At 40.2% G+C, this 23,475-nt stretch overlaps 1 protein-coding gene across 6 annotated transcripts in view; it reads left to right on the forward strand.

The window, feature by feature from the left end:
* GTF2I (general transcription factor IIi) overlaps positions 1-23,475 on the forward strand; it is a 1,956,122-nt gene that overhangs the window by 1,385,191 nt on the left and 547,456 nt on the right. For all 6 annotated transcript variants that reach the window (XM_044054149.1, XM_044054150.1, XM_044054148.1 and 3 more), the window contains one exon: positions 13,719-13,902. In XM_044054149.1, coding sequence (XP_043910084.1) covers positions 13,719-13,902 — 184 coding nt within the window. The remainder of the gene's footprint in view (positions 1-13,718; positions 13,903-23,475) is intronic.

Here is a 23,475-nt window from a genome sequence, read left to right on the forward strand (position 1 = left end):
GCTTAAATAATGTAAAACCAATAAAAAACTTGTTAAAATACATCACCTGTATAATATATTATACTTGCATCAACCTTAATTTTAGTAAGCTAGTAACAGAGTAACTGTCATTTATACCTGGGGATACTGTGGCATTAAGTCTCATTTGCCACAGTCTGCCTGAATTCCAGTAACGTTTGCAAACCCCCCCCCCATTATACACAACTCTATCTACAATAAAAAATAAAAAAAATTTAAAACTCTCACACACATCACTGTGACAAAAAAGTGCATTTTTTGTATTGGTTTTACATTATTTAAGCATTTTAAACCATATTTGATATATGCAGCCTGATGCTATACCTTTAAGAAGGAGACTGATACTTGTTGTTTAAGTAACTGTCATTCAGTTAAACAATGCTATATAGGGGAACTAATGGAAATGTGAAATTGACTCTGATGATGCCTAAATGTAAGTAGGTGAAAGCAGTAAGTGTTTTTATTTATTTATTTATTTAATAGTGTACTTCCGTGGATGTCTGGGCGTTGTGGTGACTTCTCTGTTTGGAACTTGTGTTTTACTAATCACCTAGTGTGATTTTTGTTGGTTATAATTAATGCTTTATAATCCCACATGTATTTGTCAGTTTCTGACTTGCTAGTTTTGTTCCTGTTGAACTCCATCTCCAAAATCCAGTCTATGCTGCATTTCCAGTGTACTCTCGGTTCTTTTTTCTCTCTCTCAAGTGTTTTCTGTTGAAACATTGGAAAAGGTTTCACTGGCACAGTCTCTCTCTGATGTTTATTACCAGAAGAACATAAAGCAGAATTTTTTTCCTGTTACATAACTCTGTTCTTATTGGGCAAACTTTTGTATTTCCTCCTTAGCATTCTCTGCATCAAAAAATTATTTTTTACTTCCAGGAAAAATTATTCTGAAGATAGCTGCGTGTACAGCAGCTTGATTCTCATGCCTGCTTCTCGACATTCCCTGATTAGTGGAATAAATGTACTCCTCTTCTGCCTGGTATACAGTGAGTAATCATTTTCCAGAAATGCTCTACTGTCTCCCACTTTTAGTACTTTGTCGTCCTGCCACAGTTTTGTCAGAATCCACTCCTTCTGGTAGGATTGCATCTTTACAATTGAAGGTCTAGGTTGCTTTCTCATGGCCAGATTTGGAGTGTACACATTATGTGCCCTTTCAATTAACAACTCCTGCTGTGTAATACTAGCCCAGTTGCTTATTTACTGTTTCATAAAATTATTAGTCTGTTCCTTCCAGCTTTTCTGATACTGCAGAAAATCTCAGGTTTTCTCTACGTACTCTGTCCTCTAATTCTGTTATTTTTGAAACATCTCTTCTTGAGCAGTCTCATTTTCAGCCAGCCTTTTATTCATTTCAATCTCTGATTTTTGCAGTTTTATCATCTTATCTGAATATCTTTTTAAAGGTTCCTCTATTTTCCAGCCTTTTATTTGAGTTGATAAACTCCTTCAGTGTTTAATTTGTTTTAATCTGCTCTGAATACATTTGACATATTTTTTTCCTTTAGGTAACTAGAAGTCATGTCTTGCACCAAAGCTGGAGCTTGCACTGCTTTTTGCTGAATAACTGCAGAATTCTTCCCAGTCAGTGTTTTTCCTCACCTTTTGTGATTGATTTTCTTTCAGGTTCTGTGAATTTCTTTTTTGCTGGCATCCAGTCAGTGTACTTATTAGCCAGTTACCAATATTTACCCCAAAATATGACTTTACTGGTTCGCTCTTCTGAGTTTCTGTTTTCACACTGAGAGAGCTGAAATTAAGCTGTTACTCATTGTGCAGCCATCTTGGAAGTCCCAATGTGAAGTATGTTTTGATCGGTCAAGAAGCAAGCAAGTATGCCTGTGTCATGTGCTAGAAAACATGCCGTAGCTAACTAATCAAGGTTTGAAGCTACCAAAGCCACCTGTAATGAATTTTGTGCTTCAGTGATAGTACAGGACAGATAGGGCAGTGAGTAAATATTAGCCCAGTGTGGTTTAGTAGTCACAATTTTTTCATCTGTCTTGACAGATATGAAGAAAGAAGAGGTGTGAAATCAGGCCCCTGTGAGACTCCAGTTGTCACTTCACTGCTATGGATGTAGTACCTTCCCACCTGAAAACCTGCTTAGGTGCTTGTAGATAGCTTTTGGACCATTCTGAAAATTGAAACTTAATCTTGCATAATTTAAGCCTGGTAAATATTATGAAATCAATGGCAGGTTAACACCTTCTTGCATAATACAAAGTATTCATTGAATACTGCTGTAATCTTCTGAAGTGGGATAAGCAAATATGCATCAACCAGATGAGTGCACGATGTGTCATCTTGGATATCTTCACTGTGCCCTTTATCAGGATTCTTGAATGGGTTATGGAATGCATGCATGAGGAAACTGTCTCTCTAGGCTAGATGTGTCCAACCTGCGGCCCTCAGAGCTTTTCCATGCGGCCCTCAACCTCTAACTGCAACATCGATGCATGCATGCCCCAAAACACTTTTTTTGTTTTGTGTTTTTCGCTCCCGTGACCTGTAATGCTAATGTCGGTGTGCACATGCGCCAAAGCACCCTTCTAGTTTTGTTTTTCAGCCAAAAAAGGCTCAGTGTGTTTACGCCATTATTTTGCGCCGAACAAACAGTGTGTGTGTGTGTGTGTGTGTGTGTGTTCTTGCTGAAGAGGGACTCATGTATGGATTTGCCGCTGTTGCCTTTGAAAGGGACAGCAATTACATGTGTTAATAGGTAAGTATGGAGTGAGTGAGTGCATGCATGAAAGCAGAATTGTGTGCGTGAAAGTAGAAGAAGAGTGTGTGTGTGTGTGTATGTGTGTATATGGTTGCATGACTGAGAGAGACGCATGCACAAAGAGGCTAACAATGATCAGTCTACCTACTGAACAGAAACAAGTTAGCTCACAAATACATCATACATTAAGAGTACACTTTCATTAAATTGCGGCTTTTCCTGACAGGGAGAGTGTTGTATTGAACATGAACTCATGCCTCTTAACTGCATGGATTTTCAAAGAATGTCTGGATTTTTGCCTCATCTTCCAATTTGTGTCTTTTGCTTAGGAAATAAAAGTAGTCATCCAAGGTAATGCAGTTCCAGGGAGTAAGAATGAGACAGCAGCCTACGGTTAATAGGTCAGTAGTGGACTGACTATGTGGGACTGCAATATATAAAGTTGTATTGTTTTTTCAGACAAACAAAAAAGCACCTAGTACTGTTTTTTTATTGGTGGGTCCTAAGCAGTGGTAGATTGGACAACAGTAAGCATAGCTTTGACGGATCATCAATACTGTCAAATCAAGTGGGCACAATGTCATTTTTTAAATGTTGGGGATTTTAGTGTGTATGTGAGTGCTTATGTGTTGGGAGTGCTGCAACAGTAGATGATTATTAAAGACAGAGACTTACGGACTGTGGAGAATATGTTTCTTTGTTTCAAAACCTAATACTTGGGTACGCATGCCAGAAGTAGATTTTTTTAAGACATAGCTTCTTCCCATTTACAGTGGATGGATACTTACATTTAATGCTCAATCCACAGACTCGCCTTCCACTCAGCTCGAACAGAGAATCGACCAAGTTGGTTTAAAGTGTTTAATTTTCTGACCACAAAAAAACACACACAAGCCAACTATTATAAACACTCGTAGTACAAGAACAGGTTAAGCGCTTTCATCCGAACTATTCAGACTTCCTCAGAACCAATGAAAGCAGGCTAATACCTTCTATTTAAATCTTTTTTGGCGCCAACACAAATCTTAAAGGGACACTACTATTTCATCTAATACATGATAAACTAGTGATTTGACCATATCATAATTACACTTAAAGAAACTTTTAAAAAAACCTTAAAAATATTTTTAAATACAGTTACTTAAATATCATTCATCCTAATATCAGATCATATATACATCTAAATTACTGTAATTATAATGAATAATAATTTTATATGATACAATGTATAAAAATGTAATAAATATATAAAAATATATTGACATATTGTAATATTAAAATATATATATCTACAACTGTTCCACTTAATATAGGGACATACAATATATTAATAGGATGGCTATGAAAATATATAATAGTATAATATAATATGATATACAATCAAGTGCATTTACTATGGCTGTTATCAAAATACAAGGACTTCACTACAAAAACTCAGTGTGACGTCTTTTTCACTTCATAAGAAGAAAGGGTATTCTTAGTTAAACATGCCCCTCTTCTTGGGCAACTAGACTTGAGTAACCAATATTAGATCTTAGCCATCCAGCTGGGAAAGGTTAGTATGTCGATTTTCCATCTAGTTTGATGAAGGCTATGCTACTTAACCAAGGACTACATTTATGGCTATCCATCCAGCCATCGTGTTGCTGAACTACATTGTTTGATAATGAGAGGAGCTTTTTACAGAAGTTGAAGGTTTTTGTGTCAAGAACCTGTCCATAAAAAAGTGGCTTGTTTATGTTGCAGTGAAGGCTGTGGTCTTTGTAGTGAGCGTTTTAAGTATAACCAGTATTTCTGAGGTAGAGAAAGTCTCTTAAGGCAGGATCTTTCTTAGCCTGGAAAGCAAGCCAATGATGACATTTATAAGGGCCAGTGAGAGACAGAGGAAAGCAAGAAGCTTTTTAGTCTGTTTGGATAACTAAGTGAACTTAGTCCTTTGACCTTTTTTTGTCAGAAATGGTTGTAGTCTTTCTTTTGGCAGGGTGTTTTGCTGAGGCACATGCCAAAAGGGGCATTGCACTCAATAATGGCTCTTGTAAAGGAAGAATACAGGGATGTTATGACCTCCTTGTCCCCGAATGAGGTACCCTTACTAATGAAGTGGGCCATGTAAAAAGCTTTCCTTACAACGGAGACAACGTGGTAGTCAAAAGCCAGGTTTCTATCAACCTGGGTGCCCAAGTACCATACGACTTACTGCGTGCTTACAACATTGTTATTAATGTGATAATTTGTGAGGACATCACTCTCCTCAAAGGGGATGATGATGCATTTTTTGACATTTAGCTTGAGGCCATATTTCTGCACCAGTTATTTGTTTGGGTGAGACCCTCTTGTAGCTTATTCAGAATTGTTGTATTAAGTCAGTAATGTGAATTATTTACTTTATTGCAAATTTATTGGTTTATTTTTGTGGATTATCATATTGTAGGACTGCTGATGTTGACATTTTACGTAGTTGGACTGCTGGAATGGTTTTCCCAGTGAGAAATGCTAGTGCTGTAGTGAATATTTGTTTATTTGTAAAAAAAAATATATATATATATCTATATATATATATATATATTAACTAAGATGTTAGAGTTAACTGTTAGATTAGAGAATTAGAATTAGAATGAGAATTAGAATTTCTAGGCAAATATTATGCATTTATTACGTTTATTCATTGTTCAAATGCACCTACAGTACAGCCAGGAGGTCGACTGTGGTCTTCCGGAGCAACGAAAGAGTTAACAATATGATATATTTTATATGCGGCCCCAAGACCATTTCTGTTCACTCAATGCGGCCCCAGCAAGCCAAAAGGTTGGACACCCCTGCTCTAGGCAAAAGAGTGACAGTACATCTAGAAAGAAAGTTCTTTAACCTGTGACTTGAGCCACTAAATTTTGAGATATTGTGGAATGTTGCCAGTAACTTTAAGCCCTTGAGATGAAAGATAACCTTGCATTTGGTCTGTTAGTGTGGCCACCTTAAAATGTCAGCCAGTTAGCCGAGTATAGGAAAGTTCTGATTTTAAAGGAACCACCTGTTTCTTGCTGCTGTGCCACAGATCTTGGTGTCTTCCGGCACAGAAATTTGAAAGGGATTCATCTTTGCTTATTGAAAAAAACTATAGCCAGTTTAAGTTCCTGTTCTTCAGGAAAAGGCCATTTATGAATGAGTGGGGAGTACTGAGCTGCCTGTTTGCCCTTAGAGGAGTGGTTTAAGGCAGTAACTTGTAGTCTATTGGCCATTTTGGGTAATTTCCTGTCTTTTCCAGCCCCCTGCTATAAAGCGCGTTTTAGCGCGGAGTTGCCACTGTTGCACACTAGGGCAGTGCCGGTTAAGCAGGTTTAAACTATTCGGGCTACCTAAAGTCCACTCTTCAAATTTTCCCTTAAAACTACCTTCCTCGAACTATACTACTGATCTAATCAGTGTATCCTACAACTAAAAAGATCATCTCTACTTGACTCCAAGTAGACTATTCTCTATCTGTTAAACCTAGCACTTACTCCTACAGTACTTATTACCTTGATACAGCACTCTTGTCATAGATAGTACACCAAAAAGGCAACCCCCCATTTCTCGGTCACCCATATCCCCCGGAATCTCTTTTAAAGTTTTTTTGTCTACTACTCCTAGCATGCCGAGGGATCAGTTGCTAGTGTCCTCTCCTGCTCAGCTGGTGAACCTGGGAATATTGAGGCAATGTTACAATTGCCTCATGTACACAGACAACCCTCTCCTCCTCCCACAAAACACAAATACATGCGAGAGATGCAACTATACGGCCAAACTGGAGGCTGAGCTCTCTCAACATAGGTCTGGCAAGACCAGTCAGGAGGAGAAGGTTACCACACACACTATAGACCCAGTCTCACATAGTACCATCACAACCTCAAATCATACACATAAACACACAAAGACATACTCGGAGGCTCTGATCAAAATTCTACCAAAACAGCAGAGGCCACCAAAGCAGACACCCAAACAACCACCTCCTCAGAACACAACACCTGATACACATAGACCTCACAGTCAGAGTGTCAAACAGTCACAGCCCTTAAGGCCAAACACAATGCCAGACACACTAGTCATTGGTGACTCCATAGTCAGACACACTGACGTCCCGCTCACCAGACTGAGTACGGAGAGAGTTACAGTAAGCTGCCTGTCGGGCGCTAGAATCCGCCACATAACGCAAGCACTCAGGTCTCTCAACAGCAGGTACAAATACGACTCAGTCATTGTCCACGCTGGTGTAAACGACCTGAGACGTACCTCCTTGGACTACATGAAAAGAGACATTGAGGAGCTCTCTGATTATGTAGCCCAGGCAGGTATGACCCTGACCTTGAGCAGTATCCTACCTTCACCAAGAATGATGCCACAATACAGAGATAAGATGATCAGCTTTAACAATTGGCTTAAACTCTGGTGTCATTCAAAGGGGATCAATGTCTGTCTGCCTGGGATGACATGCTGGACAAGCCACGCTGCTTCAAGGGACGGCTTGCACCTGTCACCCTGGGATTCGGATATTGGCAAAGGCTCTTGCCACCCCATAGTGCCTTTTTAGGCAAGGCTCAAATTCTAAACCTACCACCCTAGAACACAAAAAAGGAAAAAAACTAAGGGTAATGCTGCTCAATGCCAGAAGTCTAAATCTCAAAATGCACGCACTCGAGGCCCTTCTCAGTATGGAGAACATCGATGTCTGTGCTGTAACTGAAACCTGGTTCAAGGCTCCTGAGAGCACCCCAGCACTATCAGGTTTTACCTCATATCATGTGTTCCGGCCCCAAAATCCGGACAATACCAAGAAAGGAGGGGGGGGTATCCATATTCATCAAGGACACCCACACCTCAAGACTGTGGCAACGCATGATGCATCGGAGACCATCCAGGTGCAATTAACCATAGGCAAGACTGCTCTGCAAATTGTAGCATGTTACAGGCCACCCTCACAAACTCAGGAACCTCACATGGCCTTCCTGAAAACACTGGAGGGGATAAATGTATCACCAAACACCATCATACTAGGTGACTTCAATTACCCTAATATAGACTGGGAACACTACTCAAGCCCAAACACCCTAGCCCAAAAGTTCCTGGAATTCATAAACTCAAATGCCATGGAACAACTAGTCACCATCCCCACAAGAGGAGAAAACATACTTGATCTCATCATCACGAACATGGGAGCACAATGTTCAACACCGGAAGTATACCCCTCACTGGTGAGATCAGATCACAAACTAATCTCGCTGGAGGTCCTCATCCCACCCCACCTGAAATAAAAAGACCACAGTAAAGAACTTCTCGAAAGCCGACTTCACACTTCTAAAGACTAGTGTGGTCTCCTTTAAGGCCCCGAGCTGGCGGAAAACAGTACTCAAGCCGCTGAATCACTTACAAATGCCTTCTACCAGCACCTGCAGGACTGCATGGATAAGGCAATCCCAAGCAAAACAAAGACTCTTTGTACCAAAGGCAAGCGTCCAGTCTGGTGGACGCCAGCCATAAACAAACTCTACAACAAAAGGAGGAAGCTACTACAAGATAGAGCAAAATCCTTAAAAGGTAAGACACCTTTGATCACTATAAGTCAAAAATTAAGAGCTCTCATAAAATCATCCAAAGCAAATTTTGAGAGAAAAATAGCTAAAGACTCAAAAGACAATCATAAGGCCTTCTTTAGCTATGTTAGAAACCTGGGAGGAAACACCCAGATATGCTCAGAACTAGTTCAAAATGATGTGAAGATTACTGATCCTACAGACATTGCCCACATACTGGCTGACAGGTTCAGTGCAAACTTATCCACTCCCCAAAAGGAGAGATATCTATACCAAACGATTGCAGCCCCCCAAACATCTCTAACACCCAAGTGAGAACTGCTCTCTCCAAAGCAAAAAACACAGCATCCATGGGACCTGATGGTGTCCCCGGCTGTGTGCTCCACGAACTCAACGAGGAATTAAACCCACAGCTAGGACAGCTGTTCAATCATAGTCTCACCTCTGGATACGCACTCCAGTGAGTGGCGCACTGCAACTGTGGTCCCACTTCACAAAGGCGGTGCCTCCACCGACCCTGGAAATTACCGGCCCATTAGCTTGACAAGCCTTATCTGCAAAGCCATGGAGAGGATCATAATGGACCTCATAAATAAAGACATAGGGAATTTGCAGACTTTGGATCCAACCCAGTTTGGCTTTGTCAAAGGCAGATCATGCCTTTTAAACTTGGTTGACTTTTTGAAACAGTCACCAAAGCCATTGTGAGGAAAGGCAGTTCATACAGCCTACCTCGATCTGGCGAAGGCCTTGATACAATACCCCACTCGGGTATCATTGAAAAACTCATCAGCTTAAATGTTAACCCATACATCACAAGATGGGTTGCAAACTGGCTGAGTGACAGAACCCACAGGGTCAGAGTTGCTGGCGCCATGTCAGACTCAACGCCTGTCACAAGTGGTGTCCCATAGGGCTCAGTCCTGGGCCCACTCTTGTTTGGCATCTACTTTTCCAGTACAAGCAAACACAGGAGGGTTATGGCTGACAAAGTTTGCAGATGACTGCAAACTGGGCCATAGTCGAAAACACATCTGACACAGATATCCTTCAGAAGGGTCTCACAGAAGCGGATAACTGGTGCCAGAGCCATGGCCTAAAGTTAAATGCCAAAAAATGCATAGTCATACCCTTCGGGAAAAACAAGGTTACCCCTAGCTACCATATAGGTGGCAATCCACTGAGCACAGAAGAAGTTATCAGGGACCTGGGGACCCAGGTTGACAGTAGCCTATCATTCGACACCCATGTAGCTAAAGTAGTTAGGAAGACTTTCTACATTGCCCACCTTATCATGAAGGGATTCACATCTAGATCAAGGGAGGTCATAGTCTCCCTATGCTCATCACTCATCAGACCAATGATTGAGTACAATGCCCCATTCGGAATGTATCTGACCCGACACTTGCAGCAGCTGGAGAGGCCACAAAAGTTCCTCACCAAAAGGATAAAGGGTCTCAAAAATCTGTCCTATGCTGCCCGACTGAAAGAACTCCAGCTCTATTCAGTCGCTTACCGCTTGCTCAGAGGTGACCTTTGCCTGACATACAAGGCCATGTCAATCCCAGATTTGATGAATATGCTTCACCTCAAAAAATCTAGATCAGTCAGAGCCACAAGGGCGGGAGACTTAAACCTCGACACGGCTATTAATAGGACGTGCTGGAGGGATAGATTCATCACCCAAAGACTCCCTATGCTGTGGAACAAAATCCCGGTATATGTGAGGCAGAGCACCTCGCTGGCCTTGTTCAAGAGAAATCTTGACCAATGGATGGGAGATGGCAGATATACCCCAGGGATTACCTCAGTGTCACTGCTCGACAGAGGCACAGCAAAATAATGGGTATAGTTCCCCATACTAAAGGGGTGGTGTAAGCCACAAAACTATGGGCTAGGCTTGTAAATGCCCTCGGGCAGATAGCCTAGTATGAACCTATGAACCTATCAAAGGATGCTTGGATGCAAACATCTGTAGCACATTACTGTGCAGAAAATGGTCATTTTTCCACAAAGTGGTCCTTATTGCACAAGGAGTTCAAGATGGGTACAGGCATAGGTGAGGTGATGTGCAATCCTCTACAGAAGTGTGTATGAGGAAGCCTTGCATAAACTCCTTTCTGAATATATAATGTCCCTTTATGCAGTACCCTTTTAAAGTTGTGGCTGCAGTAGGAAACTGTTGTATGAAACTGAACCAAAGAGACTGATGTTACAACAGCAGCTTTGACCATCTTTTTTCGAGTTAGAAACTACTTGAAGCTTGATTTTGAATTGCACACTTGTCCCGTTATTATTTGAACATTGATCCTTATTCACAAATCAAATTGCCTGTTTTTGAACCCAGAAATAATCTCAAGAAAAGAATGTCCAGTATTTCTCTAAGTGTTATTTTGGGAATTGTACGGTAATGTCTCCAATGTTGTAGAAAGTCTGAGGAGTCATGAAGAGAAGCATGTCTAACTACTTCCTTGATTGTGTACTGTATAAGCTAATAGTTAAATTATGGAATACATTGATTCATTTGCTCGTAATAGTTGAGGCTGCAGTGTTTCATTAATCATATGATGAAAATGTAAAGAACAGAGGACTTGTTCCATGACAAAGAAAGCTGAAGGCCCTAACACTGCCCCCAAATGACCTTGGTTTGCTTGGCAGTCATGATGATGCTGCCAGAATCAGTAGGGGTAGTAAGTGGGTGAGTGACCAATGCTAACCTTGCCTACTCTGAGAGGTGTGTGGTATTATTCCTAGCACAAGATGGAATGCTATTTGCTTCAACGTATGCAGTGTGGGACTTTAAAAAAAAAAAAATCCACTGAGTGCATGTGCTCCATAGATGGATGTGTTGTATGTGGAAGCAGGCACTTACTTTGGGCATTCATTCAGCATTTACAGACACTGAAGGGAGTTAAGAGCATAACAAAAATCTTCTAACCCTTTCTGAGTAACAGCTTAGATCTCTGGGTCTTACATCCCTCTTCCATTGTTCTGAAATACTGGGGAGGAGGGGATGGAAAGTATGAATGAGGTGATGAGGTCATGGGTCTATAAGGGAAAATAGCTTAACAAAATAGCAGAGGACTGTTTGAATGACTTCATACTGTATTGGAGAAAGAACTTCATTCTGTACTGAAGTACTTGGAACTAGAATAGTTCTTCCATTTGGTATTTGAGTTAGTTGTTTAAGACAAAGTGAATATTGGAGGTAAATGTGTTGTACATTTCTTGCATAGAAATAATCCTTGTGTTGAGTAGGATATTGAGGAGATGATTATTTTCTGTATATTATTTTTGTTTTCCATTTGTTTACTGGGTTAGTCCAACTGGACACAAGGTGACCGTTTTCAGCGGAGGCCTTGGGAGAAAAGCTCCAAATACATAGTAAAAAAGTATAATAAATAATAAAAATAATGCAAAAGTTATATAAACATAGCTGTTTTGTACAAAGAGCATAGAACATATAAAAGGAGTAAAATATTAAACTTTTTGTGCACAAAATATTGAATTCTGTCATGTACAAAGTACAGACTGTGAACTCTCATCTTTTGGGTGACTAGGAAGAACCTGAAATTTAAGGTCATGCTCCTAGTATCGAGGATGTTTTGGTGGAGTGGATGTTGAAAACCCCAAATTTTCACAAATAAATGATGCATTAGCAGTTATGGAGAAATACCTAAATTTTTCACAAAAATTTGATGCATTAGCAGTTATGGAGAAATACTAACACATTAAGTCTAAGACTGTTGCCAAGAAAACTGTCTAGATATTAGGTTCCTTCCTAAGCCTTCCTTTAAGTCCTCTAAGAGGACTTTTCTTTTGATTCCATCCCCCAACCCCCACAAGCAGTCACCCTGATGGGAAGAATGTTTTCTGAGTTCACTGAACTACAGTGCTGTCACCCATGACGGATGTATTCAGAACGTATTCTAAAAAAAGACATGCAACAACTGGAAGATGCTTCTTCATGTTGTCCTCCTCTGTAGAATCACTTAGTGTTAGAAAATGTTCTAGTTTAGTATCACTTTGTCTTGGACATTGGAGCTGGGGAGTGTGCCTTAAATGGAGCAAAGATTCTGATCCCAACCTTTTCATTGTGCTCAAGATTTTAGCTCTGTTAAGCCCTTCTAGGGCTGAATGATTTCAGCGTTCACATCATATATGTGAAGTTTCACAAAGCTTTTCCACAAGTAGTTGCATTGTTTTTAGAAGGGTTATGGATGGTGTCAGCAGACATAATGGGCTGTCAAATCCATATCCGGGAATCTCATAAGAGGTTGTTAACTTAACTGTCTCATGCAACAAAAGATACTGCCCTTCATCCAAAGGATCATCACCAAGTGTCTAACTGGTAACAGAGGTCTTAAAATGGAGAAGCTGCCTTTTTTTTGCCTCCAGTGATGGCCTTCCATCCAGTCCTCTCTGTCAGTTGGCCCATTCATCCATCATCACTGGGGGGGATGTCAACCAAGACGGTATGTCACTCAGGCCACCATTGGTGCTGTTTAAGATTTTTCTCTTACAGCCTTTCTGTAATGTGCATGAGTGGGTGGACATGCAGGTAAGATGAAGGAGCTGTCTTTTTTTTGCTCTTAATTTTAGCTGACTGACTGTTGTTTGAACAAAGTACAGCTTGTTGAGTGAAATACTTTGCTTAAAAAAATACTCAATTTCCTCTGTCATATGGCAATGTCACTTAGCACATTTATGAGAAGCTGAAGTACAGCCCATGTCGGGATGACTTGATTTCTTGCAAAGTATTTTAAGGAGTGATACATAGGCCAAGTGTCAGTCAGTCTTTTAACCTTTCCAGTATGTTTAAGAATATTTACTACAGTGTTTTCAGTTAGTCTCTGCTAACATTTGTGGCCTGTGGTTTACAGAGTTAATTTGAATTGTATGAACACTTAACACAATAGGTGATACTTTTCTGCATGCGGTCTGCTATTGCAGCTTATTTTAAGTTCTAAACATGCTTGCTTGAACAGCATGGGTTTTTGAACAAATAAGCCAAACATTTTGCAGATGTAAGCTCCACTGCATGCCAGGTGGGTGGGGGCTTTGCTTCATGAAGACATTATTACTTGTATATGTGTACTCCAAGGTTGAAAAAGAGTGATTATTTGTAAAAGTGAAAATAAAAATCCTTCTTTACTACTGACTCCAGTACATCACTAGAGTCAGAAATTAGTAACAATGGAACACACAGATGATACCTCAAACCATAGGTGGTTATGTTCCACGTATGTGCTGTGTGAGCCACATGTGTTATAGCTGAATGTGCCTAGAAAAGTAACTGAATTGTACCACTAAACAACACTTGTTATGAAATACAGTGATGGTCTTGATCAAGAAAAATGACTGGTGCATAATAGTGTTTTCCTTTTGTCTTGCTATTGCAGCACAAGCTCTTGGCTTGACTGAACCAGTGAAGGTGCCCTATCCAGTGTTCGAGTCTAATCCTGAAAATCTGTACGTAGAAGGCCTGCCAGAAGGAATTCCTTTCAGAAGTCCCACCTGGTTTGGAATTCCTCGGCTTGAAAGAATAGTTCGTGGAAATGCAAAAATTAAGTTTATTGTGAAAAAGTAAGCTGCTTCATTACTTTCTTATGATTCGTTATTTTCATTTTATTTAGATGGAAGTTTTGTCTTCTGCCCAGTTTCAGTTGATAACCTGTCACAGCTAAATTTACCTGTTAAATTTGCACTCATTGTAATCTAATCCACTGGGCTTCCCGTACTCTGTATTTCTTTCAGAAAAGATCCAGAACATTAAATATTAGTTACAGGTTCTTTTGTCACCGACCACTTGACCAGTAATTTTTGATGAAGACTTCTTGAGAGAGAGCAGCAGTTTAGAAAACATTGCATTACATTTTTTTTTGTTTTGTTTTTTACATGAGGGCTTTTGCCCCTATATAAGCCATAGAGGAGGAAAGGCCCTCCACATTCCCCTCCATAAAATAACCAACTTTAGATGGTCACCTGGCTTTTGGAAAAGATAAAAATATTCCGAAAGTATAATTTTTTGTATAAAATTATCAGCTATTACTAGTAAAAATCCACTGAGCAGATCTTCTTTGCAAAGGTGAGTCTGGTAGAAAACACTGTGCAGAACAGAAAAAGTAAATATAAATTAAGTGGCTGTCGTACTAGTGAACATTGTTAGACAACCGAATGTGCAAATAAAAACAGTAAGTGGTAGATCCTGTACTGTACCCCTCTGTCCATCTCATTGATTGGATTGTCTGCTCTCATGGTGGATCTGAGATGGCAGAGGTCTCACTCAGATATTTCTTCAGTGCTATATCTTCCCCCATCTCCCATAATGCTGTGCAGTCCCACTTGTCTCTCAGAATCTCATTTTCAGCTTGTTAGCACTAGTTGTGATAATCCAGCACTCCTTCAATCAAGAAGAAAGAGAAGTGATTTCAATATTTCCTTTGTCTTTCCTCACTGCCTTCTAGTATCAGTAGTAATATTCCTTTGTTTCAGAGGTCTGTGTTTGTGTGTGTTTTTACATATACATATATATATATATATATATATATATTTTCTTCTCTTGGCTTTTCCCGGTTAGGGGTCGCCACAGTGGAGTGGATCACCTGTCCGCTCATGACTGGCAGTGAAGTTTTATGGTGTCAAGTTGCCAGCCTGGCGCCCAACCTTCCACAGAAAGCACACACATGCACACACTCACACCTAGGGCCAATTTCAAATGCCAAATCCACCTACAGCATGTCTTTGGGATGTGAGAGGAAACTGGAGCACCCGGAGGAAACCCACGTGACCACAGGGAGGGGCTGCATCCTCCACTCACCTGCTAATGACATATATCAACTCTGAAATCACACAATTGCTGAGGGAAGGAAATATTCCCCTATCCGGAAACTCCTGATCTCGCAACAACCTCTCAGCTATCTGTTTCAGTCAACCAAATGGTGTCAGCCTCACAAACATAACTGGATATACATATATGTATATGTGTGTGTGTGCGTGTGTGTGTGTGTGTGTAAGTAAGTATACTTTTAACACACACACACACACACACACACACACACACACCCACAGAGACACAGAAACTTAGTATTAACGAGACAGAAAATGCAGTATGATGGAAAGTTAAATTATATATCTACATCTGTATATATCTGGGTCTACTTTAAAATACTGAAATGCCATAACATTGACTTGCAGAACACCGAGACGAAAACCACAAAACTTTACATTAACAAAAGTTCACATCACCATAATTTTTCACTTCAAAAGTAGGCAGTTGGCCAACATGGTGAAATTTGCCCTTTTCACCACTGTACTGTGATCTTGGAGTTGGTATATTTAGTTAGGAGGGGGTGGGGGGGTGAAGCCCCCCACTTGGGTGTCTTTTATTTGCTTTGGTTTGCTTTTTTATGTACTGTTGGCCAAGTGTTTACTTACATGGTGAAAACTCGGTGATGTGAACGTCTGCTAATGTAAAGTTTTGAAACTATGAACCTATGATCTTTACATTTAAACCCTTATTGTTTTTGTTGTACATCTGCTGTGTGGTAGTTACATGGCTCTCAGGTTTATCTTATTTCTGTGTAGAGTTTCTAAAGTGAAACAAAATTGCTTTTTTCTTTTCTTCCTGCTAATTTAAAGGAGCTCTTCCCCCATCTTTGTTGTTATACTATGTGGCCTTCCTCCCTCAAGTATTTCACTTTGTCAAGTAACCTGTGTCTGTCCTAGGATTGCCATCTTTTGTCCTCACACCTCCCATAACTTCACCCATCTCCTTCCTTCTCCCTCCTACTTTCTGCCTATTTCATGATGTCATCATAACATCAGATGAGGAGGAACACACACTTTTTTTCCATTGCTGATGCCTTCATTCTGTAGATTTACTATGGTTTTCTGTAAAAATGCGTAGCAAATCCTGCAATTTAACAAACTCCGATAGTATGTTTCTTTATTTATTTATTTTATATATTTGACATTTGTATCTGACTGGGCAAGAAGCCCTTTTTTAGCAGAGACCCAAGGAGAAAAGCTCTAGACATAAGCAAGTGAAAAACATTCATAGATGAACAACTTATTAAAAAGTAAAACAAGCACAAAATTCATATTTCAAGTGAACAGGGTATGGAGGATCAAAAGCAAGTTGAGATTTTTTACAAACATTTAAACAGTAGTGTAAGCAAACAGGGTATGAGCTTGAAGCACAACATTCGCAAGAGGTAAAGCAGGTTAAGTAGTCTAGTAACTAAATTCACTGTTTAGTTTTCCGGTGTACAAAAAACAATATAATTATGTCCTTAGACTTGTGGGATGGGGTTAGTACAATACAGAAAAAGGGGAGAGAGGAAGTTGGGGAGGAAGAGGTCAGGTGGGGGTAGGACAGGAGTAGGCCCACTTGTTTAACATGTAGTCTTTTTGGGATTTTTAAAAATAAAGTTGTTAGTGATAGATCCGAGTTCCGGGGGAAATTTATTCCAGGTGTTTGAAACAGAGTGACTATACAGAAGTTTACCAGTTTGTTTTGTAGGTTTATTGACTTCAAGGAGATTTTGGTTTGAGCTGTGGAGATGATGTTTGGGAGTATAAGGAAAGATTAAGGTAGAGAGAGCAGAGCAGCGTATGGGATTCGTTAGAACAGTGTGTGTGAGGTGCAGTTGAGGAAGTAGGAATTGATTATAAGCTTCTGGCCATGAAAGATTTTTTTTAAGGCAGTGCAGTGATGGGATCTGTATGGTAAATTGGCAGCGGACCTGGCAATTTTATTGTAAGTGGATTCAAGTTCATGAGGTTGGATTGGAGATTTGTGAGAATATGTGCAGTATCAAATAGAGTAGGCAGTAGAAAGGCTTGAGCAAGGGAGTGTTTTGTGTCTTTCATCAGGTATTTCTTGTGTCTATATAATAGTCCTAGTTTTTGGTGTTTTTTTGAAACTTTGTAGAATATGAATGTCACATTTAAGTTGAACATCAATAACCACACCAAGGAGTTTAGCATGGGTTTCTACTGAGACTGTAGTATTGTTAAATGATGAGACTAAGAAGGAGTTTTTGTAGTGCTGTAGGGTTTTAGGGAAAAAAAAGTTTTTTTGGCTTAAGTAAGAAATCATTGTCAATGAGCCATTTTTCTAGATAGAAGAGAGTCTTGAGTAATGGACAGAAGGTGGGGAAGATTATCAGAGTAAGATATGATGTTGAGTTGTCAGCATATTGGATTAGAGAAGAGGGGGGCAGGATCTGTAGAGGTTATTTGTGAAGATGTTAAATAGTAGGGGCCCAAGTATGGAGCCTTAGAGTACTCTTGTATGTTCAGGAAGGAATGGCGAGGATGCAGATAACCATCTGACTGACTTAAATATATCAGAGAGATAGCTGGAGAACCAGAGTATGGTAGTTTGAGAGAGATTAAGGTTTTTGAGTTCTGATAGAAGCAGATTATGAGAGCGAGTGTCAAGCTTTTGATAAATCGAGGAAGAGGGAAGAGACCAGTTTATCATCTCGAGCTTTGGCAATTGTCTGAGTGAAGGTAATGAGAGCAGTGGCGGTACTGTGATGTGGGTGTTAGGAGGTTTTCATGTAAGAGATGTTCCAGTATTTTTTTATGGGTACATTTTTCCATTATTTTAGAGGGGGAGATAGGATAGCGATGGGACAATAGGTGGATGGGGTCTGTGGAGGTTCCACCCTTATGAAGAGGAATAACATAGAATTTCTTCCAGATTTTGGGTATGGTGTTTTCTTGAATGGAGACAGGGAAGGCAGTAGAATTTGTGCAGTTTTCAGGAAGTTTGGGGGGTAGGTTGTCAGCAGAGGGAAAGCATGGTTTTTGTTTAGTGAGAAGTGATCTGATATAGGTAGTGGGAGTGGGTTTAAGAGATAAGGTTTGGGTAGTTGTGGTGGAATTTGGTTTAGATAAGGAAAGTTTTGAGTTTTTATTTTTAATAAGATCTTTAATTGAGTTGATGAAGGTGTTGAGTAAAGTGGCAGTATCGAGGTCAGAGCTATCAGGAGATGGACTGGGTGTAGTAGGTTTGCCAGGGTGGAGGAGCTTATTAATATTGTTCCAAAATAGTTTGGGATTAGAGTTGGGATTGTTGAGAGGTTTACTAAAGTATTGCCTGTTGTCCTTGTCTATGTATTTCTTAGTGAGGTTTCTAAGTTCTCTGCATTTCTGAAGGTGGTTAGGTAGATTTGTTTTTTTCCAGTTTTGCCAGGCCTTGTCCCTCTGTGACATAAGGTTACAAGTGGATTGAGTTAACCAGGGAGAGAAGGTTTTTTGAAGTAATGCCGGAGTTTGTACATTGTTTTCTGGACTACTAGGCAATTGGTTTGATTTCCGGCATTTATATCACGCTATCAAAAGATGAAAATAGTGAACGCTATTTCATCTAACCTAAAATATCTAAACCACATATTGAACATTCAGAACAGCAAATCTTTTCCTTGGGGAAAATATTTGCTATTCCGAAACACATACACACAACACAAGCACACCTAAAAAACATCAATCCACACACACACAATCCTACAATTAATCCTACATTAAACTGTACATATACTACTGTCTATCCACTTACCTTAACCCTAACCCTAAGGTCCATCACTATCGCACACATCTAACCTGCGCACTAACCCTAACTTACCTAACCTGCGCCCTAACCCTAACTTACCTAACCTGCGCCCTAACCCTAACTCACCTAACCCGCGCTCTAACCCTAACTCACCTAACCCGCGCCCTAACCCTAACTCACTTAACCTGTGCCCTAATCCTAACGACTACACAATCGCACACTTACCTGAACCCGATCCGTAAATTTCCACCACAGCGCTGAAAATAGTGAAGCCACAGAACCGGCCAACCGAATTCTATCCCTAGGAAAGAATTTGGTGTTCTGCAGCTTCGCTATTTATAGCGTTCGCTCAAAACAGGTTGATATTAACATTCGAAGTTTTAAATTTCCACCACAGCGCTGAAAATAGTGAAGCCACAGAACCGGCCAACCGAATTCTATCCCTAGGAAAGAATTTGGTGTTCTGCAGCTTCGCTATTTTTAGCGTTCGCTCAAAACAGGTCGATATTAACATTCGAAGTTTTAAAACTTAGATGTTCTGATATAGACCCGATTTCTGGATAGTCCTGGAAAAAAAATGGATAGGTGGCAACATTAGTCTGTTCTCACACCGTAAACCAACATCAGCTGTGCAGTGGATTCTATCCAAACACTGAACAAAGACACCTTAGCAAATAAAAAAGCAAGCAAAAAAAGAGATAAGTTTAAGGTGCATTTCCCACTTATCCTGCCAGCTGTGATTAATGTTTCACACTTCTACTTTTTCTCTGTTGTAACTATGTTGAGACAGGAAATGTCTCTGTGGCCGCTCTTTGTTTGACTCTTCCTTTCAAAACACTTCTTTCTCAATAGATAATTTCCCTTTACTGTGAACCTAGCCCCATTAAAGTGGTGGAACAACATACACCACCTTAATGTACAATTATTAGCATTGCCACTAGTCTCTAAGCTATCATTTCTGAGCAACTTATGCATTTGTTCTTATCCTTTCTGAGTACGCTGCTAGATATAGGCCTTGTCTGATTAACTCCTAACCACTACAAAAACACTTTCTGTTGGTTTAGTCCACTCTGGGGGTAATCCCTAGAGCCATATGCAGGATGTGTCAGTGTCAGGGACTTTGATTTATGATGATCATCTGCAGGGTGTCAGGGGAATTGCCCTGCACCCATGTGTGCATATATCTATGTATGTGTATGGGTTTATTGTGCATGACCAAACCACCCAAATCTCCAATGTCGAATTTAAATATGGACAAAATAAGTTCAATCATACACAATAGGGTGAAAAAATGAAAAGAATGATACTGAGAGCGGAAAACTATTTCCCTCTCCTAATAGTAAAACTAAAACCTCTGTAATACTAGTATCAAATTTATCTGAATAGTGGCAGTATTACAGGAAGATTTAATGACGTTAAGATGTGTAGGGTTAAGGTTAACATCCATTACTAAAGAGGGCAGGGGGACTCCTAATGCTGCCCTATGTTATAATGTGTGTGTGTGTGTGTGTGTGTGTGTGTATACATATATATAACTTGGACACCCAGTAGCTATATTGTTCAGTCTTTAGGTCCATAGTCCATCATTGATTGGATGAACAAATTAATAATGAAATGCTTTCTGCCAGCCACCTTGTGAGAATCTGATAGTGAATCTTCGTCTCACCTTTCAAAAAGTGCTGAAAAATCTTTTTTGAAAAGTATGGACATGGACAAGAATAAAGAAAAAATATAAGGAGAAAAAGTGAAAGAGAAGAGGAAAAGGTCTTTTTGACACATCTCAATCTTCCTGTCTGATGAAGATACTTAAACCATCAAGGCAAATTGCAGCTTCAGCTCCAACCATGTTGGAACCATCAGTTTCCTGGTCTTTTGACACTATCATTATCCATGACCAATCCCTGAGAAAACAAGCCCCACCAAGTAGCCAGTCCTCCCAGTAGTGAGCTCTCAGTTTGTGGCTTCCAGTCCCTCTTTCTGTATCCGTACTTAGATCTACCAGGTCCTGCAAAAATTGATTTAAATTTGGACCAGATGATGAGGGTCTTTATGAAAGCTCAGATAGACCAGGGAGTCATCCCATCCCACTCCACACACAGAGAGGACAAGACCAGACTTCCCATCCCCCCTTTCTTTGGCATCTTTCCCAGCACTTATTTTGGTACCAGTAACTTGAGAGCCAAAGCCAACCCATTTATCCCCCTATAGATGCTGATGGCACCAGGTGGATCAACACTGTTATTGTTTCCATTCCACTCGAAAGTTTGACACCAATGTCCTGGGACCTCCCTTGGCACCATCTTTCTCAGGTCATCTTGTAGCTTTGGCGTCTTCGATGCTTGATATGTCCACTCCAGTCTAGGTCTCGGACCTGATCAACACTTCTGTATGTGGTGTGTAAATATTGGGGCCATTTGTCACATCATCCTTGTTTTGGAGATGCCTCATATATTGCCTTCTTTGATACCCAAGGCATTGGCCTTGGCAGTCGAGGTGTTTGAGAGGATTTTTTGCCCCCTACTGTTTCAGCTTCTCCCTCACATCCCAGTGTATCTGAGATGTCCTTACTTCACTGCTGCAGTTTTCTTAACAGATGGGACTCCCTGTGGTGGAAGCCTGAATGTCCAGCCAGTCTACCAAAGACTATTTGTTGCTTTTAAAATGTACCCTGAAATTCTCCCTAATGCTCCTTTTGTGTAGTGTACGGCATAAAGGTGAGGAAGAGAGAGAGGGAAAGTGTGTCCTGGGAGTGGAGTGCATTGCCTTCTGTGTTTGAACAAAAGTGGCTTGCTTACTCATTTACAACAAGACCTGAAACATGTCACTGAAGTTCACTTCTTGACTTAGGATATGCTACCTCATCTTCCCTCAAGCTGAAGGCTCATCATTGAGATTTGATAGAGTCCCAAACATGTTAGACTCTTATTACTTGCTATTAGATTTACAGAAAATATTTGACATGATGAGAAATTAATTAGTGGGTACAGGAACACATCAATAATGAATACCTTTTGATGTCAATGTAGAGATTTGTCTGCCTGTCACCTCCTTTCACTTCCTCAGGTGAATTCTTTCCACCTCTTCAGAGAATTTCCTTTGCCCTTAGTCTGTATTCACCATCTCTTCTGTCCCTGTCATGAAGGGGGCACAGAATTTTTCTGGGTGCCAGTACTAGCAGGTATTCTTCCTTCTTAGAGTCCTGGAAAGTAGGTGGATCTAAGGGAGGGGACAAAGGTCACAATTTTTGAGCTTGATAAAGATAATGGGGGGAATTCAGTAAAGCCTACACAATTCTTTTAGATTCAGTAAACATCTCTTAGCGGTACGCAAGCACAAGCAAACAGGGAAACTTATGTGCAGTGTGAATTTCTGCATAAGCTGGTGAATGTTATGCAAATTAGCCACGTGGAATAATCCAGCAAGCCGAAAGGCAACCGTGTAGACTCTGCGTTTGTAGTGTACTTGGAAGTCTTCCGCATACAGGAGCCTACACAGACAGAAGGGGATGTAACAGTTCACAAATATGGACATAACTCCCCCTGAAAATGTTAGATCACATACATAAATGTGCTAAACATACATTCTGGATGTCTGAAGAGGAAGGGAATATGCTAAATTAATATTTTTTTAATAATTTCTGCATGTTTGCACTATGTGCCTCATTGCGCAAACATGCCTAACAGAAAACTAGAGAACAAAAAAAAAATTGTAAAATAACATCTCTAATGTAGTTTACACAAATGTACTGTAGGACTTTGCATCAAGTCCATACAACAGTGCATTTGTGCTGTTAGCCAGCCTACATGGCTAAGAAACGTGTAGTTTCCAGGCTGTCAGCACAAATATGTATGCAAATGAGGTGCATTTGTTGAATCGCTTAAAGGAGCAACCATGTACGCATATCCACTTGATGTAGGCTTCTACACGGTGGTGATATTCCCACAGGAAATTGGGGGGGGGTGTATCCTGTTACATTTAGGAATTTTTAGTGCTCAGCATGAGTGCTTACATGGCATGCCGCATAGCTTGGTATATTCATGCAAACAGACTACTCATGTCACAGTGATGACGTACGCATCTATCGATTAAAACTGGATATATTAAATTAATAACATATACATTTGTATAAGCTATGTTGTGCGACGCGTCATTGCAGTAAAGTACGGCCTTTAAATCATGTCAGTTACATCCTAGGCAGGTGAACTGCATCATAATTGGCCAATCTCACATGGTGGACCTACAGCAGAACTGTATAAAGTGTGCGTACACCCTACATTCTGATTTTCCCTCAGTACTCTGAACCATTGGAGTAGAGACTTGGAAATTTTAACTGAGATAATGCTAGGAGCTGCTGCAGCTAGGGTTACCACCTGTCTCTCGTTGCGAGGGACAGTCCCACTTTGGGCAGTTGTGTCCTGCAAAAAACCTCAAAAATGGCAAATGTCCTGAGATTTTAAGACAAAATCTATTTAAGTTTTCTTTAATAGTTGCATAAAACAGTTGCTTTGTATCTGAAACACATAAATATTACATGAAATACATAAGCAACTCAAATGCTACAAAAATAAGCTTTTATTTTGGCAAAGAAGTGAAGT

Source organism: Protopterus annectens, chromosome 13.part0, assembly GCF_019279795.1.
Source record: "Protopterus annectens isolate FY-2018-M chromosome 13.part0, PAN1.0, whole genome shotgun sequence".
NCBI lineage: Eukaryota > Metazoa > Chordata > Ceratodontiformes > Protopteridae > Protopterus > Protopterus annectens.